General features: G+C 32.4%; 2 protein-coding genes across 2 annotated transcripts; both read right to left on the reverse strand.

Annotated features, from left to right (window-relative positions):
* Positions 1-2084: 2084 nt before the first annotated feature.
* Positions 2085-4965, reverse strand: LOC127256546 (uncharacterized). Its single transcript, XM_051282597.1, has 8 exons — positions 4709-4965; positions 4481-4606; positions 4302-4397; positions 3949-4036; positions 3480-3564; positions 3292-3355; positions 3081-3200; positions 2085-2256 (listed from the first exon to the last, which is right to left on the reverse strand). The coding sequence occupies exons 2-8, from the start codon at positions 4589-4591 to the stop codon at positions 2209-2211; spliced, it is 612 nt and encodes a 203-aa protein (XP_051138554.1). The 5' UTR covers positions 4592-4606; positions 4709-4965; the 3' UTR covers positions 2085-2208.
* An 11190-nt stretch (positions 4966-16155) lies between these two features.
* LOC127256643 (cationic amino acid transporter 2, vacuolar-like) lies at positions 16156-22584 on the reverse strand. The gene is made up of 14 exons (XM_051282756.1): positions 21979-22584; positions 21452-21653; positions 20919-21003; positions 20668-20808; positions 20449-20567; positions 20225-20321; positions 19964-20136; positions 18446-18512; positions 18200-18358; positions 17583-17859; positions 17181-17289; positions 16945-17057; positions 16782-16857; positions 16156-16702 (listed from the first exon to the last, which is right to left on the reverse strand). Exons 1-14 carry the CDS (start codon positions 22148-22150, stop codon positions 16540-16542), a joined length of 1953 nt encoding a protein of 650 aa, XP_051138713.1. The 5' UTR covers positions 22151-22584; the 3' UTR covers positions 16156-16539.
* Positions 22585-24305: the final 1721 nt, after the last annotated feature.

Here is a 24305-nt window from a genome sequence, read left to right on the forward strand (position 1 = left end):
ATAATTCATTATACTAATATAATGTCGATGTATATTGTTTTATACCAAATATCAATTTAAAAATAATTTTATAATTTAGAAAAAAATAAAAAAATTATTATTATTTTGGTACAAGTATATATCAACATAACAAAGATTAAAATATCGATACAATAATACCCAAATATCAATATACTATGAGGTATTTTAATTCAACATTTTTCTATCTTCAAAACATACCAAAATACCAAAACAGACCAGATCTAAACAAATAATAATACATCAATTTGAGATTTTTAATTTTTTGTTTAAATAATACTCTCTCCTATAAGAATAAATTTTTTTATTTTGTGTATGTTTAAATCAACATTTTCTTTTTTAATAAAAATAATTATTAATTATATACTTAAAATACTTTTACTTTATATTTTTTTCCTTATATTACATTATTCTATTATACTATATATCTATATAAAAAAGATGTAAGTATTCTTATATATGGAGACCTTATATATTTATGTTATATATGTATAATTTATATATATATAATTTATTTGATACCGGTAAATATAAAAAGTTGGTAATTTGGTGGTGTAAAACAAATTTTTAATATCGAGATCTTAAATTCAAATTTTCTGTCTAAAAAATTTAGAAATATTTTGTTTTTACTATTTTTCATCTAAAAATATTATATTTAATTATTTATATTTTATTATAAATAAAAAAAATATTATTTATATTATATATATATATATATTTAGAGGTCCATATTTTTTTTTCGCCACGAATGCTTCGAAAGTGAAGACCAACATGATATAGGGGGAGTATTTGATATTATATATATAAAGAAAAAATAAATAAAATTTGAATTTACATAATAAAAAATTGTGTGTGTACATGCAAACGAAACACAAACAAATTTAGTAATTTAAAATTTTAATTTTTCTTTATATAATAACATTATTAATCAATAATAATTACATTGTTGTATAGCTAAATTGTCATTACGGTAAATGCTTAGACAGCTCTGATTACGCGACTAACTACAATTATTGATAAATACAATAACAAACACAAAATATATATATATATATACCCTACGTACTTCAATCATCTTGTTGAACCGCTGACATTTCACTCTGGTATAGAGCTGTTAAACGAACCGAGCTTAACCGAGCCGTTCGTGAACTCGGCTCGATTCAGCTGGTTAAAGCTTGTTCGCAAACGTTAACGAGTTAAGCTGAACAACATAAACAGGCTCGTTTGGTTAACGAACGAGCTCGCGCTTTGTTCGCGAAGGTTCGTTTAAATAATATATTTATTATAAATATTATATATACATATAAAATTATAATTTATAAATAAATAAAATATTAATTTAAAATATATAAATAAAATAAATTTAAATTTTCTTTATAATTTATATATAAATTAAAAAAAAATGAGACAAACGAACTCGAACAAGCTTAATCGAGCCGAACACGATCACGAGCTCAAACAACAAAAATTCTTAACGAGCTGAGCTCAAACACTACGAACGAGCTCGAAAGCTTAACGAATGAGCCCGAGCCCGAGCCTTGTTCGCGAACGTTAACGAAGCTCGGCTCGGCTGGGCTCGAATTGTTAACAGCTCTACTCTGGTATCCAACAAGCAGCAGAGAAAATATTTATGCCAAAGTAATTAACAGAAATTAAAGATGTACAAGAATTTCTTGTGTCCTATGCGAATACTATCATATCTCACGTCTAATGCACGAAATCAAAACCTTAATTAAAGACACTCCTCCATTTCACGAATGTCTTACAAAATACACAATATTTTTGAAGTGAGGAAAGCTGATATTCAAATCAAATAAATTTTGTAGATCCAAGACTAAAAAATTATCCAACAATGCAGTATTCAGATTATATTAACATTTGTAAATTTTTTATTATAACAACAGCTAAACCCGATACACGGCCCAAAAACACAAATTAGCAACCCTGTTATCAAATACTTAATATTTTACTTTATTAACAATTTCTCCAAATTCCAAAAACATCTAAGGAGCAAGCACAGGGAAGTTAAACAATTAGCATGGATCATTGCATTAGTAAGCATAATATCCACTAATATTATAATTTCATTAAGCATTTAATTCTTATCAATATGTAATGCCCTAAATTTAACCAAAAACTTGTCCAAACACACTATAATACCTCTGGATCTCTCTCTCTTCTCTCTCTCTCTCATTCCCACCAAGCCAAGGGGCCTAAACCATCTGAATCAATAGATCCCTGCCAACAAATTCATCAAAAACATCAAACTTTCTTAGTGATCAAGGATAATTGATTACAAACAAGAATCACATCCTCCAAGCTGTTAATATTCAGTCTGGATAATATTGAATCGAAAATGTGAAGTGAACATGGGGACAACTGGCAATTGTTCCGTGTGCAGGTATGGATTGATGGCATTTTCAATATGAATGTGTAAAAAGAAAGAAGGCTTATAGCTATGCGAAAGGCACTTAGCAATGCCATATTCATATCGGAAAGAAAGGCGCATGCATAGCTGGCAACTATATTGCAATGAAAAGAAAGTTTTCAATATAAATTGTTCTTAAACATATGTAAAAGGAATATGCTCATTTTAACTAATCCAAATATGATAAAAGGATTGAGTTGTTTGAAGAAGAAAATAAATTAATATGCATACATAAAAATATAAAAAAGTTGATGAATGAATGTGTGTTCGTTTATGGAATTTTCCCAAAAATCTACTATTCATCAAATTTTCGCCCCTCTCCTCCCCCAACATCAAATCAAATACCCATTTTTACATTTTTTATATTACACTCAAAATCAATCTTATATTCAAAGCACCACATCAACACCTATTTATATCACATCATACAACTATTCAATTCAAAATTTTTACTATTCAAATCCCAAATTAAAATCCAAACCCCCAAACAAACACACCCTAAAGTAATACGAGAAGATTCTTTCAGTACTGTCACACTTGTACATATTAAATTGCGAAGCAGTAAAGAGCTAATATCTCATGAAACCAATTTCTGGAAATACTTAAATGATGACAAGTTACCATCTACACTTACAATGATCATCATAGGTGCAAATGGCTTTACTATCTTTTGCTCCGAATCATTTTCATCTGAGGCTTTTCCTTGTTCTAATGGTACAGGTGGATAAGCTACGCTGTGAACCTTAAATCTTATCTGCAACCGAGTATAAAAAGTCATTGAACTGTATTACATTACAAGTCCACGCTATTGCTAAAGCAAGTATTAGAAATAGAATGCAAGCAACCTCAGATGATCCATCAACTGGGAAACTTTGCCCACTATACTCCCACGTCCACAAAACTACATCACTGAAAGATGATAATTGAACATTTTAAGATGAACCTCACACAGGCGAAAAATTTCCAGCATGGGAAACCTAAGACTAGACGATGTAATGTCCAGATAAACTTAAAACCGCATTCAGATGCTCACCTATGTTCTGGATCAGGTTCTGAGTGATTTGGAACAGGCAACAAAGGGACAGGTACATAGATGTCGTCAAAAAATCCAAGTGTCACTGCCAGGTTTGTTCAAGAATCAGCAATAACATCTTAACAAAAGTATTACTCAATGAAGCACAGATATCTACCCAAAAATTTCTCCATATGAATTTAGCCCTACATTGATTTTCTCTAGGGAAGAAGATGCTCATAATAACTCACACAAAGCTATCAACACAAGAGAATAAAACACAATACCTTTGATGGATGTGATTTAAGTGATAATTTCACAACAAGGCATTGTAATTAATCTCAAACTATGATCCTAGGAGAATTTAATCTAACTATGATTCAAGAAATAGTAACTTCTACGGAGGAAAGTAGTTGCAGAAGGGTTCTGACAAGTAATCAAATTGGCACAAAACCTATGTAATGTTGTACAAAGCAATTGGGGAACATACAGTGTAAACCATCTTTTGTAGATTCTTTCAGGCGGGCTGATATAATTTCTCCCACAAACGGACGAAACATCACCAATCTGAACTTTACCTGAAGGGATAGAATTTTCATTGCCATGTTTCAACAGACAATGAAAGATAGTCAGTAAAATCAAGGCTAAATCTACAAAACATCCATTGCAGGCATTAGACAGTTCACTAGACGATCTAAGGTACAATGTACATTTGAAGACAACAATTTCGCACAAAAATCTGAAGTAAGTTCACAAACATTACCAACAAGCTTGTCATCCACATACTAGGAAACATCATATTGAAGGCAAAAATATACAGCCCTGGTTCTCGCAATTGCCTACCGTATAAGTTGAAGCGCCATGGCTAGGGAATATAAATCCTCCATCTATGGATCGAATGTCATACACACTTACGCATAACCCTAGCTTTTCAACAACCTGTCATCAATACCCCAAATGTAATCAAGCAAGCAAGTAATCAATAATAACCAAAGGTGGAGAAGCAACCAGAATTCACAAACCTTGTCTAGAAAAAGAGCGTCGAGCTCTCCTTTAATAGCTTCGTTGAGAGGCCGATTCAGGAGATAAGGAGGCAGTCGCAGTGTGTGTTCTATTTCACTCAAGAAGAACATCTCTTCCTCTAGCACCTATTATCACTCAAATTTACAAACGTCCGAAGACGGCGCAGATGGAGCAGTGAGCGGAGGCGGCGATGCACCGCCGGAAAGTTAGAGTGTGTTTGGTTGTACCTTTTTCACCTTTTTCTTTTTTACCCCAACAGCGAGAACCCGTCGACGGGCGGGGAAAGAGGCTCCGTAAAGACGTCTCGTCGGCCGAAGAAAAGGAAGGCGACCACCTCGCCGGCGACGAAAGAAAAGGGGAAAAAAATTAAAACAAAACCTAGAAATTGCTTTGCTACGGCAGAGAAGAAGGTAAAAAACCAAAAAGAGGTGGGGGCGGCGGTTATCACGTGCGGTGTTAGTGTTACGGTTTTCTTTTTCTTTTTTCTTTAACCTAATGTTATATAATACTCCCATTTCACTCCTTAAAAAAATTAGGATATCAACAGAGCGTGTTGGAGACTGCTTCGTAAGCCCCAAAATTCGCTCTGATAGAAAATATTAGATTTTGGGATTCCCGCTCGCGTCCCCCTTCATCTTTATACAAGGTTTTTTTTTTTTTTTTTTTTTTTTTTTTGTACCACATTAACTTGTCTCTCCTCTAGTCACTAAGAACTCCAATCATACTTTCAAAAGAATCTTTTTTAAAATCTCTATTTTTTTCACATTATTTAATATTTTATGTATTTATAAAATAAAATTATATTTTTCAATCATATTTTATTCTTATAATATTTAATAAAAATAAAAAAATTATTTAGCATAAATAAATAAAACAAATAAAAATAATAATTTCACACTTGCATAATAATTAAAGTTTAAATTCAAATTTAATAAAAAAAATACATAATATTACCATATATTTTTCAAATAAATTAAATACCCGATTGACCAAACTTATCCCAAATGTGTTCAACTAAATCCGCTTTGAGTTGATGATGTGTTTCCCTAGCTCGGAGTCGCATTCTATTCTGTAGGTATTGCTCCATAGTTGCATGTCTCGTATTGTTGTATGATCAATTCGAGTTAGCACTTGTCTCCACTTGATCATATTGAGATGTATCGTAATAATGCATGTAAATGCCTCTTTCATCTTCTACAATCAATATGATGCATGCCTTCATTATTTTACCTAGTAAATTGATATCCTAAATAAGTGATGGAGTTTTAATTAAGGCAAACTGAGCTTGTAATACACCAAAGGCATGCTCCACATCTTTTCGAACCGCTTCTTGATGTTGCGCAAATAGTTGTGCTTTATAACCTTGAGGCAGACGAATTGATTGAACAAAAGTTGCCCTCTAATTCACCTGCACCAAGTTGATCCCAAGCCCATCCCCTTTTTTCTTCCACATAAGAGTCATATATTAGTATTTTAAATTTTTTTTAATAAAAAACCTTTTTTTTTAGTTGAGGCCTTATAAAAAAAGACAGTTGCAGTTGCTCTAATAAGATATTATTTCTAACATAATAGCCAAGGACATATAGACATGAATCATTTGATATAATTCCTATTTAATTGTTTCAACCTCTTAATTAATAATAACATATACCTACTACTGCCTCTTCGATGCAAGCTCCTTCATGTAATCAAGAAGTCTAGACAAAGCATTTGGTGTATATGTGTAATTGACAACTCCAAATGCATGCTTATCATCAACCAACTCACATCTATCTGACACCGAATTAATTTCTTCAATTTCTCTAACAATGTCATCCACCTCCAAAGCCGCGAGCCAACTGTGATCCCAACAGCCACGGCTACAAGAATTTTGTATGTATTATGCCTCCCAAGTATCCTCGAAGAAATTTTCAATATTCCTTGAAGCGTATTAACCAACATTGGAATTTCAAACAGAGATAATCCAAATTTCAAAAGATAAACATCGGCATTGTTATTCTCCATTGCATACATTACAACAAGCTCACCGGGGATACCCTATGCTATAAAAAATGCAACATTCGAATAATCAATGTTCACAATCTTGCAGTGGCGTGCAGGGTCCACCATTCTCGAAAAAGTTTAGCCTTTGCATCCGGATACTCCTCCTCGGTACCGTGAAAATCCAAATCACCCCCCTCAGCAAGTTAGTGAACACGCCTATATCAAAGTCAATCTCATCACAGACAATCCCTTAAGTCGAAGATTCCATCACCATTACTTTAATCCCATTATGCATCATCTTAGTCATCATCATCTTTTGAATGAAAACCACATCCGAAGCCCTCTTACTCGATTTCAACTCGTTATCCCCATGAACATAAGATGCCACAACACTTGACATTCCCATCCTCAGTTCTACCACTTCGTATACCCCGTTAATTAGATACAATGTAGTCGTCTTCCTATTTATCCCCATGATGCAGATCACCAACATACTTCCTCGGACTCCAATTCATTGATGGTTTCCGCATCATATTCACGCTTTTTTGTTCGAGTTAGGCTTAATTAACCTATGTTTGAAGAACTCTTGTCTTTTTAAGGCGATTGCTTTGCCAATTTCCCCAAAAAGGTCGTCGCCGAAGTTGGCGTTGCTTAGCAAAGAAGGAGCATCCTTGGTTTTCTCAAGTGCTTAGGAAAGTGGATTGGTCCTTTTTGCATTTCTCTTCCTAGCGTAAGCACACGCACTGCGTGGCGCTGGAATTGCTCAAACTTGTCGACGGCTTGCATTAAGAAAGATGAAAGGTTTTAAGCTTATTATATCAACTATAGCATCATCGAGAGTTGCAAACCCATAAACGACATTGTTCCCTATTACTTGCCTAAACGACATTGTTTCACTACTACCTATCTAAATGATATTGTCTTTTATAGAAATGCCAACAAAGGTTAAGCTTTTGACGAATATATAAATATATTTATACTCATGAGAAAATAACAACATAATATACAATAATAAATGATTGATCCAAACCAAAATGATCCTCTAACAACTTCAATTTGGATTCAAAACATCCTTCCAAATCTCTATCATTTAATTTGAATAATTACATTTCAAGACAATCCATAATTACCACCGCACGTAATAATGAAAAGGTAGCTCGAAAGCGTGCTAGAATAATTCATGTTCATTGTCTCTAAGCTCAAAAAATGGGCAACGATGGTGGATTGAAATGAAAATTTATGATATTTTTTTTGAAATATCTTAGAACATAGGTAATGTATTGTAAGATTTGATCTTGCAAAGGTAAAATTTACTAGGAAAAAGAGTTCAACCTGATTCCGGGACATTCTGTTAAAAGTCGATGATGACGATCATCATCAGTCATGGAGATTTTATGACTGCTCAAGACAAAAAGAGGTCAAGCCATATCCTAATCACCGCAGTAATATCCGCCACCTAATCTCCACCTCTTTAGCTATGAAAAAGGGCCAACTCCGCCACTTCCTCAATGGCTTCCATTAGCCAGACGAGTGTGTGAAGTTACATAAATTCCATTCATTGCCTTGCTTTTTTGATTCATCATCCTCAAACTCCCTTGCTTTCCTAGCGAAACTTGTGTGACAACTACTTTGGTTTTGATCTCTGGACATACTTCTACAACTACAACATCATTAGCCTAAGGTAAAATCTCATTAGAATCCGGGGAAAGTTGAACTCTACTACCATCAATGGAGCAGCTTGGATGATCACTTTCTCGCAAATAAATAACATTATACAACACAAACTCTGTCATCAAAGAGTTATTGAGCTTGCCATCACCGTTGAATTATACAAACGTACAACAAGAAATGTGGATTTTTCCCACCATTGATGATTCGCCCATCCGTCTTTAAATCCCTATGCACCATCAGCATTAGTCTTTCTTATATTATAAAATGTGTGTTGAACATAGTTTTGGAAGAAAAACAAACTCAACAAGGTAAAAACGACATAAAAAATTTACATAGTTTACCTTTCTTTGCTTTGGGCTACATCCACGGGACAAACTTTAAATCTTGGTTGTGTTGTAAAGCAAGCCTATTTATAGGCACATACCTATGTGGTCATTAAATGGCTCTATAAATTCCTTACTGACCACAACTCAATTAGAGCCTCAATCCCGCAACTTGATTAAGCCCCTAACTCACAACTTGATTAAGGCCTTAATTATAACTTTAATTTTTATTATATCTTGACCAATCTTATGTTGTTGTTGTTGTTGTTATTGTTATTATTATTATTATTATTATTATTATTATTATTATTATTATTATTATTATTGCCATGTGGAGCGATTCATATCAAATCTCCTCCTCCAAAGAACATGGGGGCTCCATCATTCTAGTAGTTTTTCAACAGAAATCAAAGGAATTCTTTGAAAGAATCTTTGTCAACATGTCTGATCCATTTTATTTTGTATGAATTTTATCAAGTTTTAAAGATTAAGTCTCCCGTATTTCTGATCTAATGATATCGCATATCGATATGTTTGGATCTTGAGAGAACATTCTTCCCAAAATGAATAGTACTTTGGCTATCACAAAACAATTTATATCTGTCTTGTTAAAAAATTCTATACTTAATAGTTTTGGACTTTTCAGAATTTTTAAGATGCGTTTCTTTGGGAAATGTTTGAAAATATTTGGTTTTAGTTTTGTTTAGATTTGAATTTTTAAAGAGTTTTGAGAAGATATATTACTTTGGATTGGTAGGTTTTATTTGAATTTGAAAAGTTTTGATGTGTATTAGATTGATAGATAATAATAGTGTTAGATTAAATAATTTTGAATATTATAATATTATTATTTTACTTATTGATAATATATTAATTTTAATTAGAAATATATTATATTATATTTATTACAATAATTTTTTGTACAACCATTGCCATCTTCAATCCCCACCATTTTTTTTTTCTTTTTCTTCACGGTTTTCTTCATCTTCCTTCTTCCATCCCCTTCTTCTCTAATTTATTCTTCGTGAATTTTTTATTTCCTTTTCTTTCTCTTCAGAAGTTCCATCATGGTGGGACTCTTATCAAAGTTAGTTTCAGTCTCACCAGAACAGTCCAACTCATACCGGCGATATGGGTCTTTCTCTAAAATCACCAACCCATTCCACCGGTACATCGAGCTGCATTTTCGGTTGTAACGAGAAAGGGTAGGTAGATGTTTATTTTAGGTGAATGTTTATTTTGATCTAGGAAATTTGAGTAAAAAATAAATGAGGCAAGCAGTGTAGGCAAATGAGTAGGATCAAAGGCTGTCGACGTAGAGGGAATTTGACGCCTCATTTTTGCCAAACAATAACGGAACAGTGAGTTTCGAAAACTTTGTGCCAAAGAAAACAACCTTAAAATTTTTAAGATTGTATTCTTTTGTAAGTTTTACCATAGGTTTTTACTATTTAGATTTTTTTTTTCCTAAAAAATATCATATCAAACAATTATTTTTCTTAATATTATACTACAAATTTATTTTACATTTAAAACATCACATCAATCTTTATTTATATCACATTAAACAACTATTCAAATGTAACTTTTTACTATTCAAATATCCAAACCCAAAAATTAAAACTCACAAACAAACACACCTTCAACTTTTTGAAAACTCTTATATTTATAAATACAATAGTTTTGAACCTTCAAATACTCATTACAAATATACCATTACACATACGATTATTTTATATATAAAGTCACATGACAAAAATGTCAAAGCCTCTTATACATTTGCATTAACCAATAAAATAATATAATTTCTTAATCTACTACAAAACCCCAAAGGGTCTATTTCAAATGTGACGGAGAAAGTATTATACATTATGTAATAATTAAAAAGTAACAATAAAACCCAAACAGATTCGAACCAACCGAGTAAGCCTTCAGTTACTACATATTAATTAAGAATAAAATAAATAATATTATATATATAACTAAAATGAAAGACCAAAATACAAAATTTTAAACTCTTCCTCCAAAACTGAAGGAAGCTACAATGTTCCTCAAATGGTGGCTTCCTCCATTTATTTAGCAAGACATGGAGCCAGCTGGAGGAAAATTTCTTCTTTACATAGAGAATTCCTCAATTTATGAAGACGGCGTGAGAAGTTCTAACTATTAAACATAAAAATTTTTAAAACTCTTTTTTATTTCCTTCTAATTATCTAGTCACACTGGAATTGAATGTCATTAATATATAAAATTATAAGTTTTCTCAAATTTATATATCTAGCCAAAAATTTTGCATTGGTTACCATATTGGTGATTTATAAACCTACTATACCTATCTCGAATTAAACAACATTGTCTATTTATATTGCAGTGACCATCGCTACTTATTCAAAAGTTTGGTTATGGCATCAAAAGATGAGAAATACCCTATTTTAAAGTTTTGAAATATCTTTCTTTACCTATAATTGATGCATGTTATCCGTATAATGCTTGTCACAAAGGCTAAGCATCGCATGCTGTTATTTTATAGAAGTTTCTCCAAGTCCAATGCTTGTTTTGAACTTTCACTAAATGTTGATTATTAAGGACCATGTAAACTTGCTTCTCTAACATATTGTCTTATCACCAAAGTTTATGATTATTCCCGTGTTACATGGACCATTCTTCTCCATATCAAACAACAAGTGTACCTTATCATAGAACATTTTGTTCTCAACATTCAAACTCAATATAATATCACTATAAAAGTCATTCGTTTTGATAATGGAAATGAGTTTATTAACAAACAATGTACCAATACTTTCAGTATTTTGGCATAAATCATCAACGCTCATATCATTATAGCCCTAACAAAATGATCAAGTTGAAATCAAATATAGACACCTGCTTCAAATTACAAGTCCTTCAATTCCAAGCTAATTTGTCGAACCTATTTTGGGGGAACCCTCACTTATGGCCACACATAATTTTAATATATTTTCCTCTGCTATTTTGAAACGGTTCGCACTATTTGAGAAACTTCATAGTTGTATTTCTACTCTCTCCCACATTCACATATTTGGATGCTTATGTTATTGTATTAATATCAGTGTGTGTAGATCCAAACTTGATCTTATGTCTACAAAATGTATCTTCTTGGGGTATTAATTTGGTCAAAAAGAATTTAGGTTGTGTTAGGCTAACGTATTTTTGAATTTTTCTACTGTGTTGTTATTGTACAATTTTTCCTTTCAAAAGTCCCTACCCGATCCCTACTCTCCTATTTTCATCAGTCTAATCATCATGCCGTAGAATTTGTCGAGCTAAGAATTGTTCATATTGTCATGCTAATGACATCTTCACATCATTAGAACAAGTGGATTTTGGAGGCCTTCATCTACAAACCTTCTTCCTTCCATGTGTAAATATTTCATTTATCAATAAGTTTTCAATTATTTTTTAATAAAATAAATTTTTTCAAATAAAAATTATCTATCATATCAACATTTACAGATACATCATAAACAAATACTCCCTCCGTCCACTAAATAAGTATACATTTACTTTTGGCGCGGAGATTAAGGAATAATAGTATTTTAATTATAGTGGGTAGATAAAAATAGTGAAATGACATTTTTGCCCTTACTTTTTTGGTCTAAAAGTAATGATGTGATGTAAAGTAGGGGTATTTGTGGAAAAAATGAGGTATTTAATGAAATGGTTACTTTGTAATTGGGCGTCCCAAAATAGAAACATGTATACTTTCTAGCTGGACGGAGGGAGTACAATTTAATAATCAAATCAAATATTTATTTCTACCAATTTAAAACTATTTTTCAAATATATTTAAATACCATTTAATTAAACTATCACATCAATATATCATTTCTTTTAATAAAATAATAATTTCTTCAAACATAATTATTACAAAATTTAAATCTCCAACCAAACATAACTTAAAATTTCATACTTCAAAATTCTCAAAAATTCAACTTCAAAATCCAAACTCTCAAACAAATATACCATCAAGTTGCTTAATCTTGGTAAATATGAGTGCTTCATTCTAGGTATATTTATTTTTATAAAGACATATTTCCATATTCAAGTTACTCTCCCTTTAAATTTTTCCAACTAGTTTTTTGTCATATTTATATTTCTATTGCTTCAATTTTAACACTATTTCTATAGCCACATTATCCAATCATATGTTCTACTCATCTTCCGCATGTGAGTCAAGTTTACCTTCACTTGTTACTTCTCTCCTTCAACTGCTATGCCCCTTTATTGATACTATATCTCTAATGATGCTCCTAATGCTTGCCTTCCAATGAGGATCTTTCTAGACCTCCACAATTTTATCACAAACTTTCTTAACATAAAAATTATATCTTTTATCCTTCGTCGATACATATATAGCATCATGCATGCAATACTTTTAAACAATAATAAGTTTTTTTTTGTCAGCTATGAAAGATTCTACCTAGCAGGCTGCTATTAACGATGAACTAAGTGGTCTTCAAATGGTTCATGAGAATTGACCTTATTACCTTCCAAAATCAAAAAAATTGCTAGCAAGTCTTTTTATTATTATTATTATTTAGTAAGCACAATCTAGATAGTTCAATCTACAGTATAAAGTACGTTTTGTCGCTAAGGGATCTATTCAAAATCAAAGCCATGGTTTTACCAAATCATATGCCCTCGTTGCTATATTTTTTTTGTTATGCGTTTATTACTTGCCATACTTGACGTCAACACCTTTCTTCATAGACGTACGTCTAGAGGAGGATCTCTACATGGTTTTTCCGGAAGGTACCCCTGCTCTCCTTGACACGTTTGTAAGCTTAAAAAATTTATTAATGGTCTTAGATTGGTATCACACCAATGATATAAGGAATTTTCGGACAAGATTGTTCACCTTGGCTTTAAAAAATGCACGAATGACAATTGTTTTTTTTTTTTTTTTTTCTGGGTAAACTATTTTTTTAGTCTCGTAACTAGACCCCTTTATCATTTTAGTCCCGTAAGTGAAAAATTTTCACAATGTAGTCCTCATCAATGCCTATGTGGCATCTGCGTGGCAGCCTGGCGAACACGTGTCGGCCAGCTCAGCGCCACGTGGCTGTCACGTGTCTGCCACATAGATTATTTTTATTTTTTAAATATAAAAAAATTACAATTATAAAAAAAAATAAAAATAAAATATAAAATATAAAAATAAAAATAAAATAAATAATAAATAAATAAAAAATAAATTATCCATATGTACGTCAAGTGAGCACTATGTGACTTTTATTTTTTAATTATATTTTTATTTTTAATATTAAAAATATAAATTATCCACATAGCGGCCACGTGGCGCTGATCTAACGAACATGTGGATAATTTTTATTTTTTCATTTTATTTTCTTATATTTTTAATTTTTTTAATATTTTATATATTTAATTAATTTTTATTAAAAAATAAATTTAAAAAAATATCCACGTGGCATACTCGTGTCAGCCACGTGGCGCTGATCTGGTCGACATGTGTCCATCAGTCTGCCACGCAGATGCCACCTAAGCATTGAGGACTAAATTGAGAAAAAATTTCACTTACAGGACTAGTTTAAGACAACCTCCAGTCATGAGACTAAAATAATAAATGGGTTAAGTTACGAAACTAAAAAACAGTTTTATGTGGATAATGTCTTGATAATAGAGAATAATCACTACACTATTCTTCACGTCAAGGCCTATCTTGACAAGGAATTCACAATTAAGATATTGGTTGTGCAAATTTCTTTCTTGACATTCAGATTGATTATACTCTTTTTGTTTTCTATGTCTCACAACATATCAATTATGACATATTGATTGATGCATGGTTGTATGAGACAATTCTTTACACTACACCTTTTGCTAATGAATAAAATGAGTAACAAGAAAATATTGTCTTTGATAAGCATACTTTATATTATTATATTGTTGGAAGGCTATTATAAGCCAGGGATGTGTGAGGCAATCATTTTTACTATACTTTTTGCCTTTAGATGTAATGAGCAACAAAAATATATTGTCTTTGATAGACCTACTTTATATTTTTGTGTTGTTGGAAGGCTATTATACTTTACTTTGACTCAACCCTATCTCTCATTTGTTGTCCAACAATTCTTTCAGTTTATATCATATTCAAGTGTCCACTATTGAAAGGTTGTTCAATATATGTTGTGCTATCATCATAGCATCAACCATCTTAAACTTCTTTTCTCTTCAAAGTTCGATATTTTGTACACAACTTTTGCAAATGCGGACTAGGGTTGTTGTTAAAATTCTTGTAAATATTTCGTTAATTTTGAGATTATCCTTGGTTCCTCCTTAATATCTGGAAAACAAACAAAAAACCTATTATATCTCGTTCTTCCGCGAAACTGAGTATTGTACCTTAGCTTCAACTGTCTCAAAGATTTTGTGGATCAGTTATCGATTGAGAAACTTTCAAATTTCTATTCTCCAATCTATATCTCTCCATGGTGACAATCAACTAACTATGAGATGGTGAAGAATTCGGACAATCACAAGCACATAAAACACATCAATATCAACTATCATTTTATCCATCATCACCATGCCACATGGGCCATTGATCGTCTTTATGTGACTTACTCTCAACAGCTTGCAAATATCTTTATATTACTAGTATTTATCACCGTCATTAGTTCTTTCTTTGAATATTTAATTTTATTTTTTAACCGGTTGAACTTTGGTATGACAATTGGGGCGGGTCCCACCCATGCCCGTTCTGGTTTTGATGTTAATAAGGTGGGTTCGAGTTCAAAATTTTATAGCAGGATGAATTTTGAGAGTGTAAACTCGGAGGATTAAAAACTCGTTCTGAACTCAGCCTCGTCCCGAACTCATTCAAATTAATAATTTTTGCAACGTTTAATTATGTTGTTTGTATGTGTCAATTTACTAATTTTTCAATTCAATATTACTTATCGCTATATCAATGTTGCTGTGATTAAAAATATATTACTGTTTTTTACTATTAATATTTAATATCTTAATTTTTAATCATATTTTATTTTATAACTTATAAATAAATAAATAAATTAATATATAAATATATTTTAAAAAATCAGAAGAATTTTTCGAATTGACCCCAAACCCTGAAGGGCTGAGTTCGTGATTCATTCTTTTTTCTTTATATAACGTGAGAATTCGTAGCCGCTGCTCGTGGAGTACGCTCTGGGTAAATTTCTTGTCGAACCTAATACCTTGCAAATTAAATCTGATAAGGCAAGTAACACTAGGCGAACCATATATAGCAGATGGACCTGAAGGGTCGACCCATGCTTTGCGAGACCCATCTTATTTCATCCTTACGCATGAGGATAGAAGTCACAGAGTATGGACCACAAAATAACGGACTATAAGGTTGTTGCTCAATAATTAATAACGAGTTTGTTGTGAACATAAATTCCATCTTCCATACTACTCTCAATTAGCTTCTTTGTATAAATTCTTCTCTATGTGCTGCTCTTTTTACTTCATTCTTTCACTTCACATATACATATAAATTTAAATAGTACAAAGAAAGATGCAATTAATCCATATTTTTTTGTTATCTTTTGATATTATTTAATGTAATATATTTATAAATAAAACATAAATATTGAATAATAATAAAAAAAAAAAAATTACCAAATGAAGAACATAAAAGGATCATATGCAAATTTACAAAAAGTAAATAATGCAGCATTTATATATAAATATATATACAGATTTTTATTATATACGATTATAACAAAAGAGTCCTCTAGAATGTAATATAATGCAATGCCCAAGACAAATTCCACTTGTCTCGAATAATCGACACACACACTATTTACATTAGAGATTAACAAAAAGTAATTAATATTAACAATAAGATAGCCAGCCATGGATAATGCATCACCTCAGCTTAATTGGCTACCTCCATAACTACCCTTCAATTTGGCTCTATAAAAAGAAAATGTCAGAAACAAGAATCTGCTTCTTCTCTGTGTCCGAAAGCCCAAACAAAAGCCTCCACATTTTCCATACAACCAACCAACCAACCAGACATGTTTGTGTCTGTCTCAAGACAACAGAGCCTTGGAGTAGCTTTCGTCATAGATTTCATCGATGTCGGCTGCCGGTACGTAAACTGCATTCCTCAAGGAACTGTGACTGCGGCCATAGAACATGTACACAAGTACTCCTATGCCAAGCCACACAGATACACGGGTCCAAGTTGCAGCGCTGTATGTTAAAACAAATGGTTAAGGGAGTGGATGAGATATTGGAATTGAACGAAATCCTCGATCATAATAATACTCACCCGAGATTAATTAGCAAGTAGGCATTGATCAGAATGCAGGCAATGGGCAGCAATGGGACAAAAGGGCAGGTGAAACCTGCAAATCGAGACAACATCTCCTTAAATGAAACGTGCCATTTTTGTAATAAGTAAGAGAAGCTACGTTAACAATCGAAGAACATACCTCCCGTGTGTCCAAATTTGTGCCTTGCATCATCTTGGTCGATCCAGGTCAGGATTGCGAGACCGGACAAAAGGAGAACTCCTCCAATTCCGCAAAGTGAAAGCCGAATATAGCTGTTAAGAAATTCGGTTTAGAAAGGGGTTGGGAAAATGAAGGTTAATTATTCCCTCAAAACATCCTCGTACAATAATTTCTACTAAATTGATTTACCATTTCAACAAAAATAGATCATGTACCTATAGAGGGTTAAGCTTGCTGCAGCTGAAGTTAGAACAAGCACGCCGATGCACGTAAATGCAATTGCCCAGCCAGCAATTTTCCGTCTATTCCCTTCGTCGGTGAAAACTGCAATAGGATTGACCAAATAAACAGCAACTATTGGGGATTACACATAAATAGAATCATTGTTCGCGAGCTTTAATCCGGAAATGAAGACTTCTGCTAGCATGAAACAACACGTACATATTTAAAAATAAAAATACTACTTATACGGGAAGATTGGTGTCGAGTGACAAATGAGGCGGCGAAAGGATAGGGCAAGCACAACATTCATGAAAGATATACTAATAATAAAAATTTTTGATACCAACAAAAATGAGAATAAGAAGCAGGGGATTATTGCCATCACACGAACTTACAATTCCATTGCAGCGATGCTTTCTCTAGGAGAGGGTACCCGAAAGTAGTTCTACTGCTCGCTAAAACAGGAACGATTCCATCAGAGGTAATGGCGTAGGCTTTTATGCTCTCCACATCAGAATCAGCAGGGTTGTTGCTGATGCTGCGGCGCATCGACACTGAATCTATGGCTTCCTGGAAAGATAATGGAAGTGGAACCTCATCGGGCGGAACATATCTCAGTATCAACACAGAAACTGCCACCATCAGAAACGCAAGGAGTGTGCCAACACTAACCTGCAAGTAAAATTCATCAGTGAAGAAGTACCAAGAGAATAGTCCAGAAAAAGCAAAAGCAGACAAGAACTCGACACCTTTGTATAGAATCTGAAATGCCCACAAAATATCATGCTACACGTGCAATTTCTCTATCTTAACAACGACTCTACTTCTTTATTAAAAGGGAAATCATATAGGATGCAACTAAAGTCGTCATTAAAAGTAGACATCCTCCAAAATCAACTAGCATTACAAGAAGCAGATGCTTTTCATTAGGCCAAAACTTTAGTACATGAGAATGCAAAATGATTCGGAACAAATTTTTAAAAAAACTTCAAAAGGCATAATACCACCATACCATCCCTGACAGCTGATCCACGTCCATGAGAAAAGACATGCTGGATGCAAGTAAACCAGTCACCATGGTACTCTTTATCGGAACTTGACTTTTTCTATTCACATCCGAGAAAAATGAAGGCAGCAATCCATCTCTAGCCATAGCCATTAGTATCCGTGGCTGAAGAGGATATAATGCCATATTTATTTATATGTTAGTCATGCACACTGCATCAAATCTTGTGATTTTGCGAGAAAAAAGGGTTACCTGTGGAAGAAGTGAACCCAGCAATGTTGAACACAGAGCAGTACATGCTCCAGTAGTTATAACATACCTGCATTGAAATCACCACAATGTTTAATACTGAAACTTACAAGGCCTAAGCAAGATAAAATAGTTTGGGTCCCTATCACCATAGAAAGCCCCAATAAATCGACAAAAAGGCAATGGACCGAATAGCAGCACTAACAATTTAGCACAATAATGCTGTGAATAAGCCAAGTAAGGCTTTTGACTGGTCTGATGCTATGCTGATCAAAACTATTCATCCATTGGAAAGATTACAGTATTCCAATGAGTTTTCTTAATTAAATAAAGTTTTACATCAACTGTTAGAAACATTTCGTAAAGAAAGTAATCGAAACCCTCAAGCAGATTCGAAGACTGACAAGATAACCTCTGCATTCAATCATTGCACAAGTGGAAGAATAATGGAGAAGAGTAGCAGGGGTTTTAAGGCGATTTCATAGTTAGTTAGATGAAAAAGTGTCAACACAACCATCCTGAAAACTCATCTTACAAAACAGTACATTTTTTTTTTCATTAAGGACTGCATAAACTTTATGATCAAGAGGCACCTTTTATCTATAGATATTCCTCTTCATCGTTAGAAGAAAAAAGATGGGGCTTCCCGGGTCACAATTATCATGTTTTAGTATTTTACATTCCTACAAATTTAATACAATTAATTTAATTAGTTCTTTGCTTTATTTCCTTTTTATCATATTTTCCGTTCCTCAATTGTCCTTCTGTGTCATTCCCATCTTCTTTTCGTCTTAATGAGATGGCAAAATCCCTTGACTTAATAATTTTTATATATTCCATCCGAATCCAATAGAATGTTACTAAATATAAAATCTCAATCTTTCATAGGTATCGAACTAGCACAGCCAGTGGGAAGTTAATATGTTATTCAAAATATAACTAGAATATTTACCGTACTGACCATCACTAAAAAGTGTGTTGATAACGAGTTTTGAAACTTGAAAGTAATTGATACTTCCAATCAACACCTTTGTGATTAGTTGTGGGATGTCCCACAGGTCATCCATACCAAATGATATTAACTTAGCCAAGGCTTATTTCCCAGATTATTGTGCAAAAAAACGTCAAGACCACATGATGACCACCTAGAGCTAACTATGGTCATGTTCAACCTTGTCCTAACTCAACACATATTACAAAAGTCGATCACTATTTCACGCTATAGATAGTCTCCAAGTATTATCGGCAACAGGGTAGTTTGGTGAGGGACAACCTTAACATTTCAAATGGGCTCACTTAGCATCAGTGGCAAATCCTATCCTTAGTTGTACAGTGTACAATCACATCATTCCAAATGGCTACAACAAAACCATTTGGACGTTTAGCCAACTAAGGGCCAAGAATCCATGGCCAAAAGGGGGTTCAGTGTCTCTCAACAGTTTCTTGAGTAACAACAATGCAAACATGCATTACAGTAAAACTGAATAGATGAGATAAAGGGTAAAACCGAAACACACTTACGCTGCCCATTCAATTCCATGAGAAGCGAAAGCAGAAGATATGGGAGTGTCTGGATCCATAGCATAATACGGCACCAACCCAACAATGACGGCCGAAACCAGCATATACAAAGAGCAGCATATGGTCAATGCCAAACCAATGCCCAAGGGCAGATCGCGTTGAGGATTTTTCACCTGCAGGTGTACAGTTGTTGTAGCTAAGTTGACGTATTATTATGTATTCAGAAAGCAGGATTAATTTAGAGAGTAAATACAACAACACCTCTTCAGCTGTACTCGCAACTGAATCAAAACCAATATATGCAAAGAAAACAGTCGAAGCTCCAGCAAGCATCCCATCAGCCCCAAAAGGAAAATATCTGAAAAGTTACGTATTTGTTAGCCTTATAAACAAATTCATGATGTATCGCGAAAAAAATAATAATGTAAATAACGAAAAATATGTTGAAACCATCAAATTAGAAAGAAAATTGAGCATTGAATCACCCTGAAGGTACATCATATCCCGGCCACCCAGTCTTGAAGCCCAAATATCCACCAGCAACAATGACGAAGATCATTGCGAATATATTTACTACAGTGACCACACCTTGAACGAAAGTACTCTGCATTAGTGCCAAAAGAATGCAAATTTTAGAGAAATAAATTTGCAAAACACGGATTGTCTTCCAGTAAACAGAAAGGATTTGAAAGATATCATCATACCTCCTTGATCCCCACACATAGAAGTGCAGTGACCACCATAACTAAGATGGCAGCACAAGGATCAATTACAATACCAACCCCCGGGATGGTCTGCCGAGCAAGAAATGAAGGGAGACTATTTGCCCCACCAAAAAGCATTGCCTGGTTGTAATAAAGCAAACAATACAGTCATTTCTCAAACAAACACCATAAGATCTAATTAAAAGGGAGTATAGAAAGAGAGAAAAAAAGTAAATAAAAAAGAAGGGTACCAGATTGGGAGATATGCCGCGGGCAACTGCTGCCCCTCCTATAGTGTATTCTAATATCAGTGCCCAACCAATCAACCAAGCAACACTGCATCAAACAAGATTTAAATAATCAATCAATCATCGACACCATTTCATGAGAATCTGATTAATGCTTGTACTTTGCACCGAAGTGATAAAGCAGAAGCTTGGAAGCGATAACTTTTTATACAGAAGGTGATCTCTCCAAGAAGATAGAAGAAAATGAAAATAAAGATTATCTTCGTAGTTCTCCATATGCACATTCCATTAATAAAGATGCAGGAAAACAAAACAAAAAGAAAAATTAAAAAAGAAAAACAGAGTCTTAGGCTCAGAGACCAACATTCACAAAATTTAAATTTCATCAAAGGGACTTTGTAACCATTGGTTTATAAAATAGCTGAAAATGAACTTACTTCTTCCGTAATCCCATTTAATTTTAAAAACAAGTGTCTTAGAAGGTAGCAAGATCAATATATAATCAGAAGTCCAATAAGATCGAAAAGGGAAGGTACCCTTCTCCAATGCATATGTAAGAATAATGATAGGCACTTCCGGCAGAAGGGCATCGACTGGCAAGCTCAGCATAACAGAAAGCAGAGAGTGCTGCTGCTATTCCAGCGATCAGAAATGAAAAGGTAAGGGCAGGCCCTGAATGCTCCCGTGCAACATTTCCAACAAGAATGTATACTCCAGCACCGATCGTCGAACCAACTCCTGTAAATTCAAAATAAAGTCAATATCTTATTCAAAAATAAATAAATAAATAAAGTCAATACACAAATCTTTAAGAAAACACAAACTAACACCAAATTCTGATCCAGAAATGTAAACATCATGAAATAAACAAACTTAAAATATCCTTCAACAAATCACAAAAATTTAATACCAGGTTAGGATATCGGTAAATGAATCAAAATCCCACAAACAAAAACGCCTTCAGATCCAAGAGCAGTCGATCACATAAAAATTATTCAATAATCCCAAATTATAATAATCATAATTTAAAGCTGGAGCTCAAAGACCAGAGAAGCTCTCTCACCTATGGCTATGAGATGAGGAACACTCAAAGCTTTGGCCAACTGAATATGACCACCGCCATTTCCGGACGAGGAAGCTGGCTTCGCATGAGCAGAATCAACCTGTTTCCGCCTCACAAAAGTCCTCAAACCCCCAACTGCACCGCTATTCTGCGCATCACAACGAACCCCCATGAAAGCTCTCGATTGGGCTTTCCAAACACTCAAATCCACCCAAATAACAACTACTTCCCTTCCTTTCCCCTCAAAATGATTCAGAATTCCGAATAATCCAAAAGAAAAAAAAAAAAAAACTAGAACAAGGGATGATATCCCGAAGATGATAAAAAAAAATAGAAATATCAAATAGAGGACCACACGGCAGTCCCTTTTGCACAATCCCAAAGGCCTTCGAACCAAAGTGCTGAAAAGGATTAAATGAAGGCTTTGGGGTTGCAGGTAGGGATTGCGATGGCCAAGATTGAACGAATTCTGCTATCCACTTGTGGCGCCCAATAGGATAACGTACGCTTGTTCGGTTGGGTTGGGTAAAAGATGCGTCGTTGAGAAGCAAAGCACCCTAAATTTCATCAATGGCTGCCAGTCCACCTGATTTGTTATCCACGGCACTTTTTACTGTACGGAACGGCGCTAATGCATAGACGTCAAATATGGTAACAGTGGAACAATTATACTAATACACTTGTATATTTATTTAATTATAATCACGATTATAATAATAATAATAATGATATTATTATTATTATTATTATTATTATTATTATTATTTTATGGGATGGATTTGTTGATTTAAATTTGAAATTTAAAATATTGAGTATTTTTATATCACATTTTTTAATTAAAATATTATTTAAATTAAAATTTGAAATTTGAATCTTACCTAAACAAACTCGTAATGGGATAGCAATTAAATACAGGTTTAGATAAGGATTGTGAATTTTCTTAAAATAGTCAATAATTGAGAAATAGAAATTAAAAATGTTTGATCTAATATTTTAAATAAATAATACTACTATGTTTTTAAGTAAAAAGGGATTCTAAATATAATATTTTTTTTAAAAAAAATGATAATAATGCACAAATAAAATAAGATAAAATAAAAAATGTATAGTAAATAGAACTATAATCTTTAAAATCTTAGTCCAAGAATATATTATAAATGTAAGGGTTTGTTTAGTTTTTGGGTTAAATATGAGATTTTTATTTAAATTTTAAATTAAATAATATATTTATTTGGTATTTTATATAAAAGTAATAATACTACATTTTTACTAAAATTATATAGATTAAATAATAAATACTTTTAATTTGAAAAAATAAAATAAAATAAAATAAACACACTTATATTCTATTGAATTAGGACATCAAAATGCATACAAAAATAAGTGTATTGTTGTTATTATTGTTATTATCGTTAAATGACGTATAAAATCTATTCAATTATAAAAAATGAATATATTTAAGTACATATGATATATACAGATTATCTCATCCACGTGAAAATTGACAAATATTGATGTGTCAATAATTTTATTTATAATCAAAATATTAAAATAATTTTCCGATCAAAATAAAATAATATGTATATTTTTTAAAAATAATAAATTTTGTGAGCGGTTATTATTTTGTCTTTAAAAATAAAACAACTCTCAGTGCCATTTATATTAAATTATTAAGTGATTTGATTCTCAAGTTGAATACTAACTTGTTAATTAAATTTGACAGATAGACATTTGTCCTTGTGATTTCTTTTTTTCTATATTTTTATTTTGATTTCTAATTATAGTAAATGCTGTGAGTATATTATTATAGGTATAAAATTAAAAAGGAATGTCAAGTGGACTGATACGATGGTTCCAGATCCATTCATTAATGTGGTTGAGATTTCAAAGCTTCATTCTTTTTGATTAATAGTTTTTTTTAAATAAAATACCGACTTACTCAATCATGCAAATGTGTGTTTATTTGACAGGATATATATTTTAATAAAAGTGAATAATAATTATTAATTTTTTTTTACAATAAAAAATAATACAAAAGTGGAATGATTTTTTGCTTAAAAAAATGAGAATATTGTTTACAATCTAAAAAAAAAAGTGAGCATAAATTTAAACTATGAGGGAGTACTAGTTTTGTCTTAATTCTTTTAGAAATTTTATGTGAACCTAACTCATTTTTTAATAAAAAAATGAAAATATATCAAATTAATATATAAATTAAAATGAAAATGAAAATGAAAAAAAATAATAAAACACCAAAGAAACATATGAAATAACTTTTTGTGTGTGGCATGATAAATTGTGTAAAAAATATAAAATATATATTATTT

Source organism: Andrographis paniculata, unplaced genomic scaffold, assembly GCF_009805555.1.
Source record: "Andrographis paniculata isolate CXL003 unplaced genomic scaffold, ASM980555v1 Contig56END, whole genome shotgun sequence".
NCBI classification, from domain to species: domain Eukaryota; kingdom Viridiplantae; phylum Streptophyta; class Magnoliopsida; order Lamiales; family Acanthaceae; genus Andrographis; species Andrographis paniculata.

Coding starts and splice junctions, on each gene's coding strand:
- LOC127256546 (XM_051282597.1), bottom strand. CDS start 4,591: ATGTTCTTCTTGAGTGAAATAGAACACACACTGCGACTGCCTCCTTAT. Junction 4,037..4,301: donor ATGGCGCTTCAACTTATACG/GTAGGCAATTGC, acceptor CTATCCCTTCAG/GTAAAGTTCAGATTGGTGAT. Junction 3,356..3,479: donor GAACCTGATCCAGAACATAG/GTGAGCATCTGA, acceptor ATCATCTTTCAG/TGATGTAGTTTTGTGGACGT.
- LOC127256643 (XM_051282756.1), bottom strand. CDS start 22,150: ATGGGGGTTCGTTGTGATGCGCAGAATAGCGGTGCAGTTGGGGGTTTG. Junction 17,860..18,199: donor TGGATCAGCTGTCAGGGATG/GTATGGTGGTAT, acceptor TTTTACTTGCAG/GTTAGTGTTGGCACACTCCT. Junction 16,703..16,781: donor TACTTGCTAATTAATCTCGG/GTGAGTATTATT, acceptor TTTAACATACAG/CGCTGCAACTTGGACCCGTG.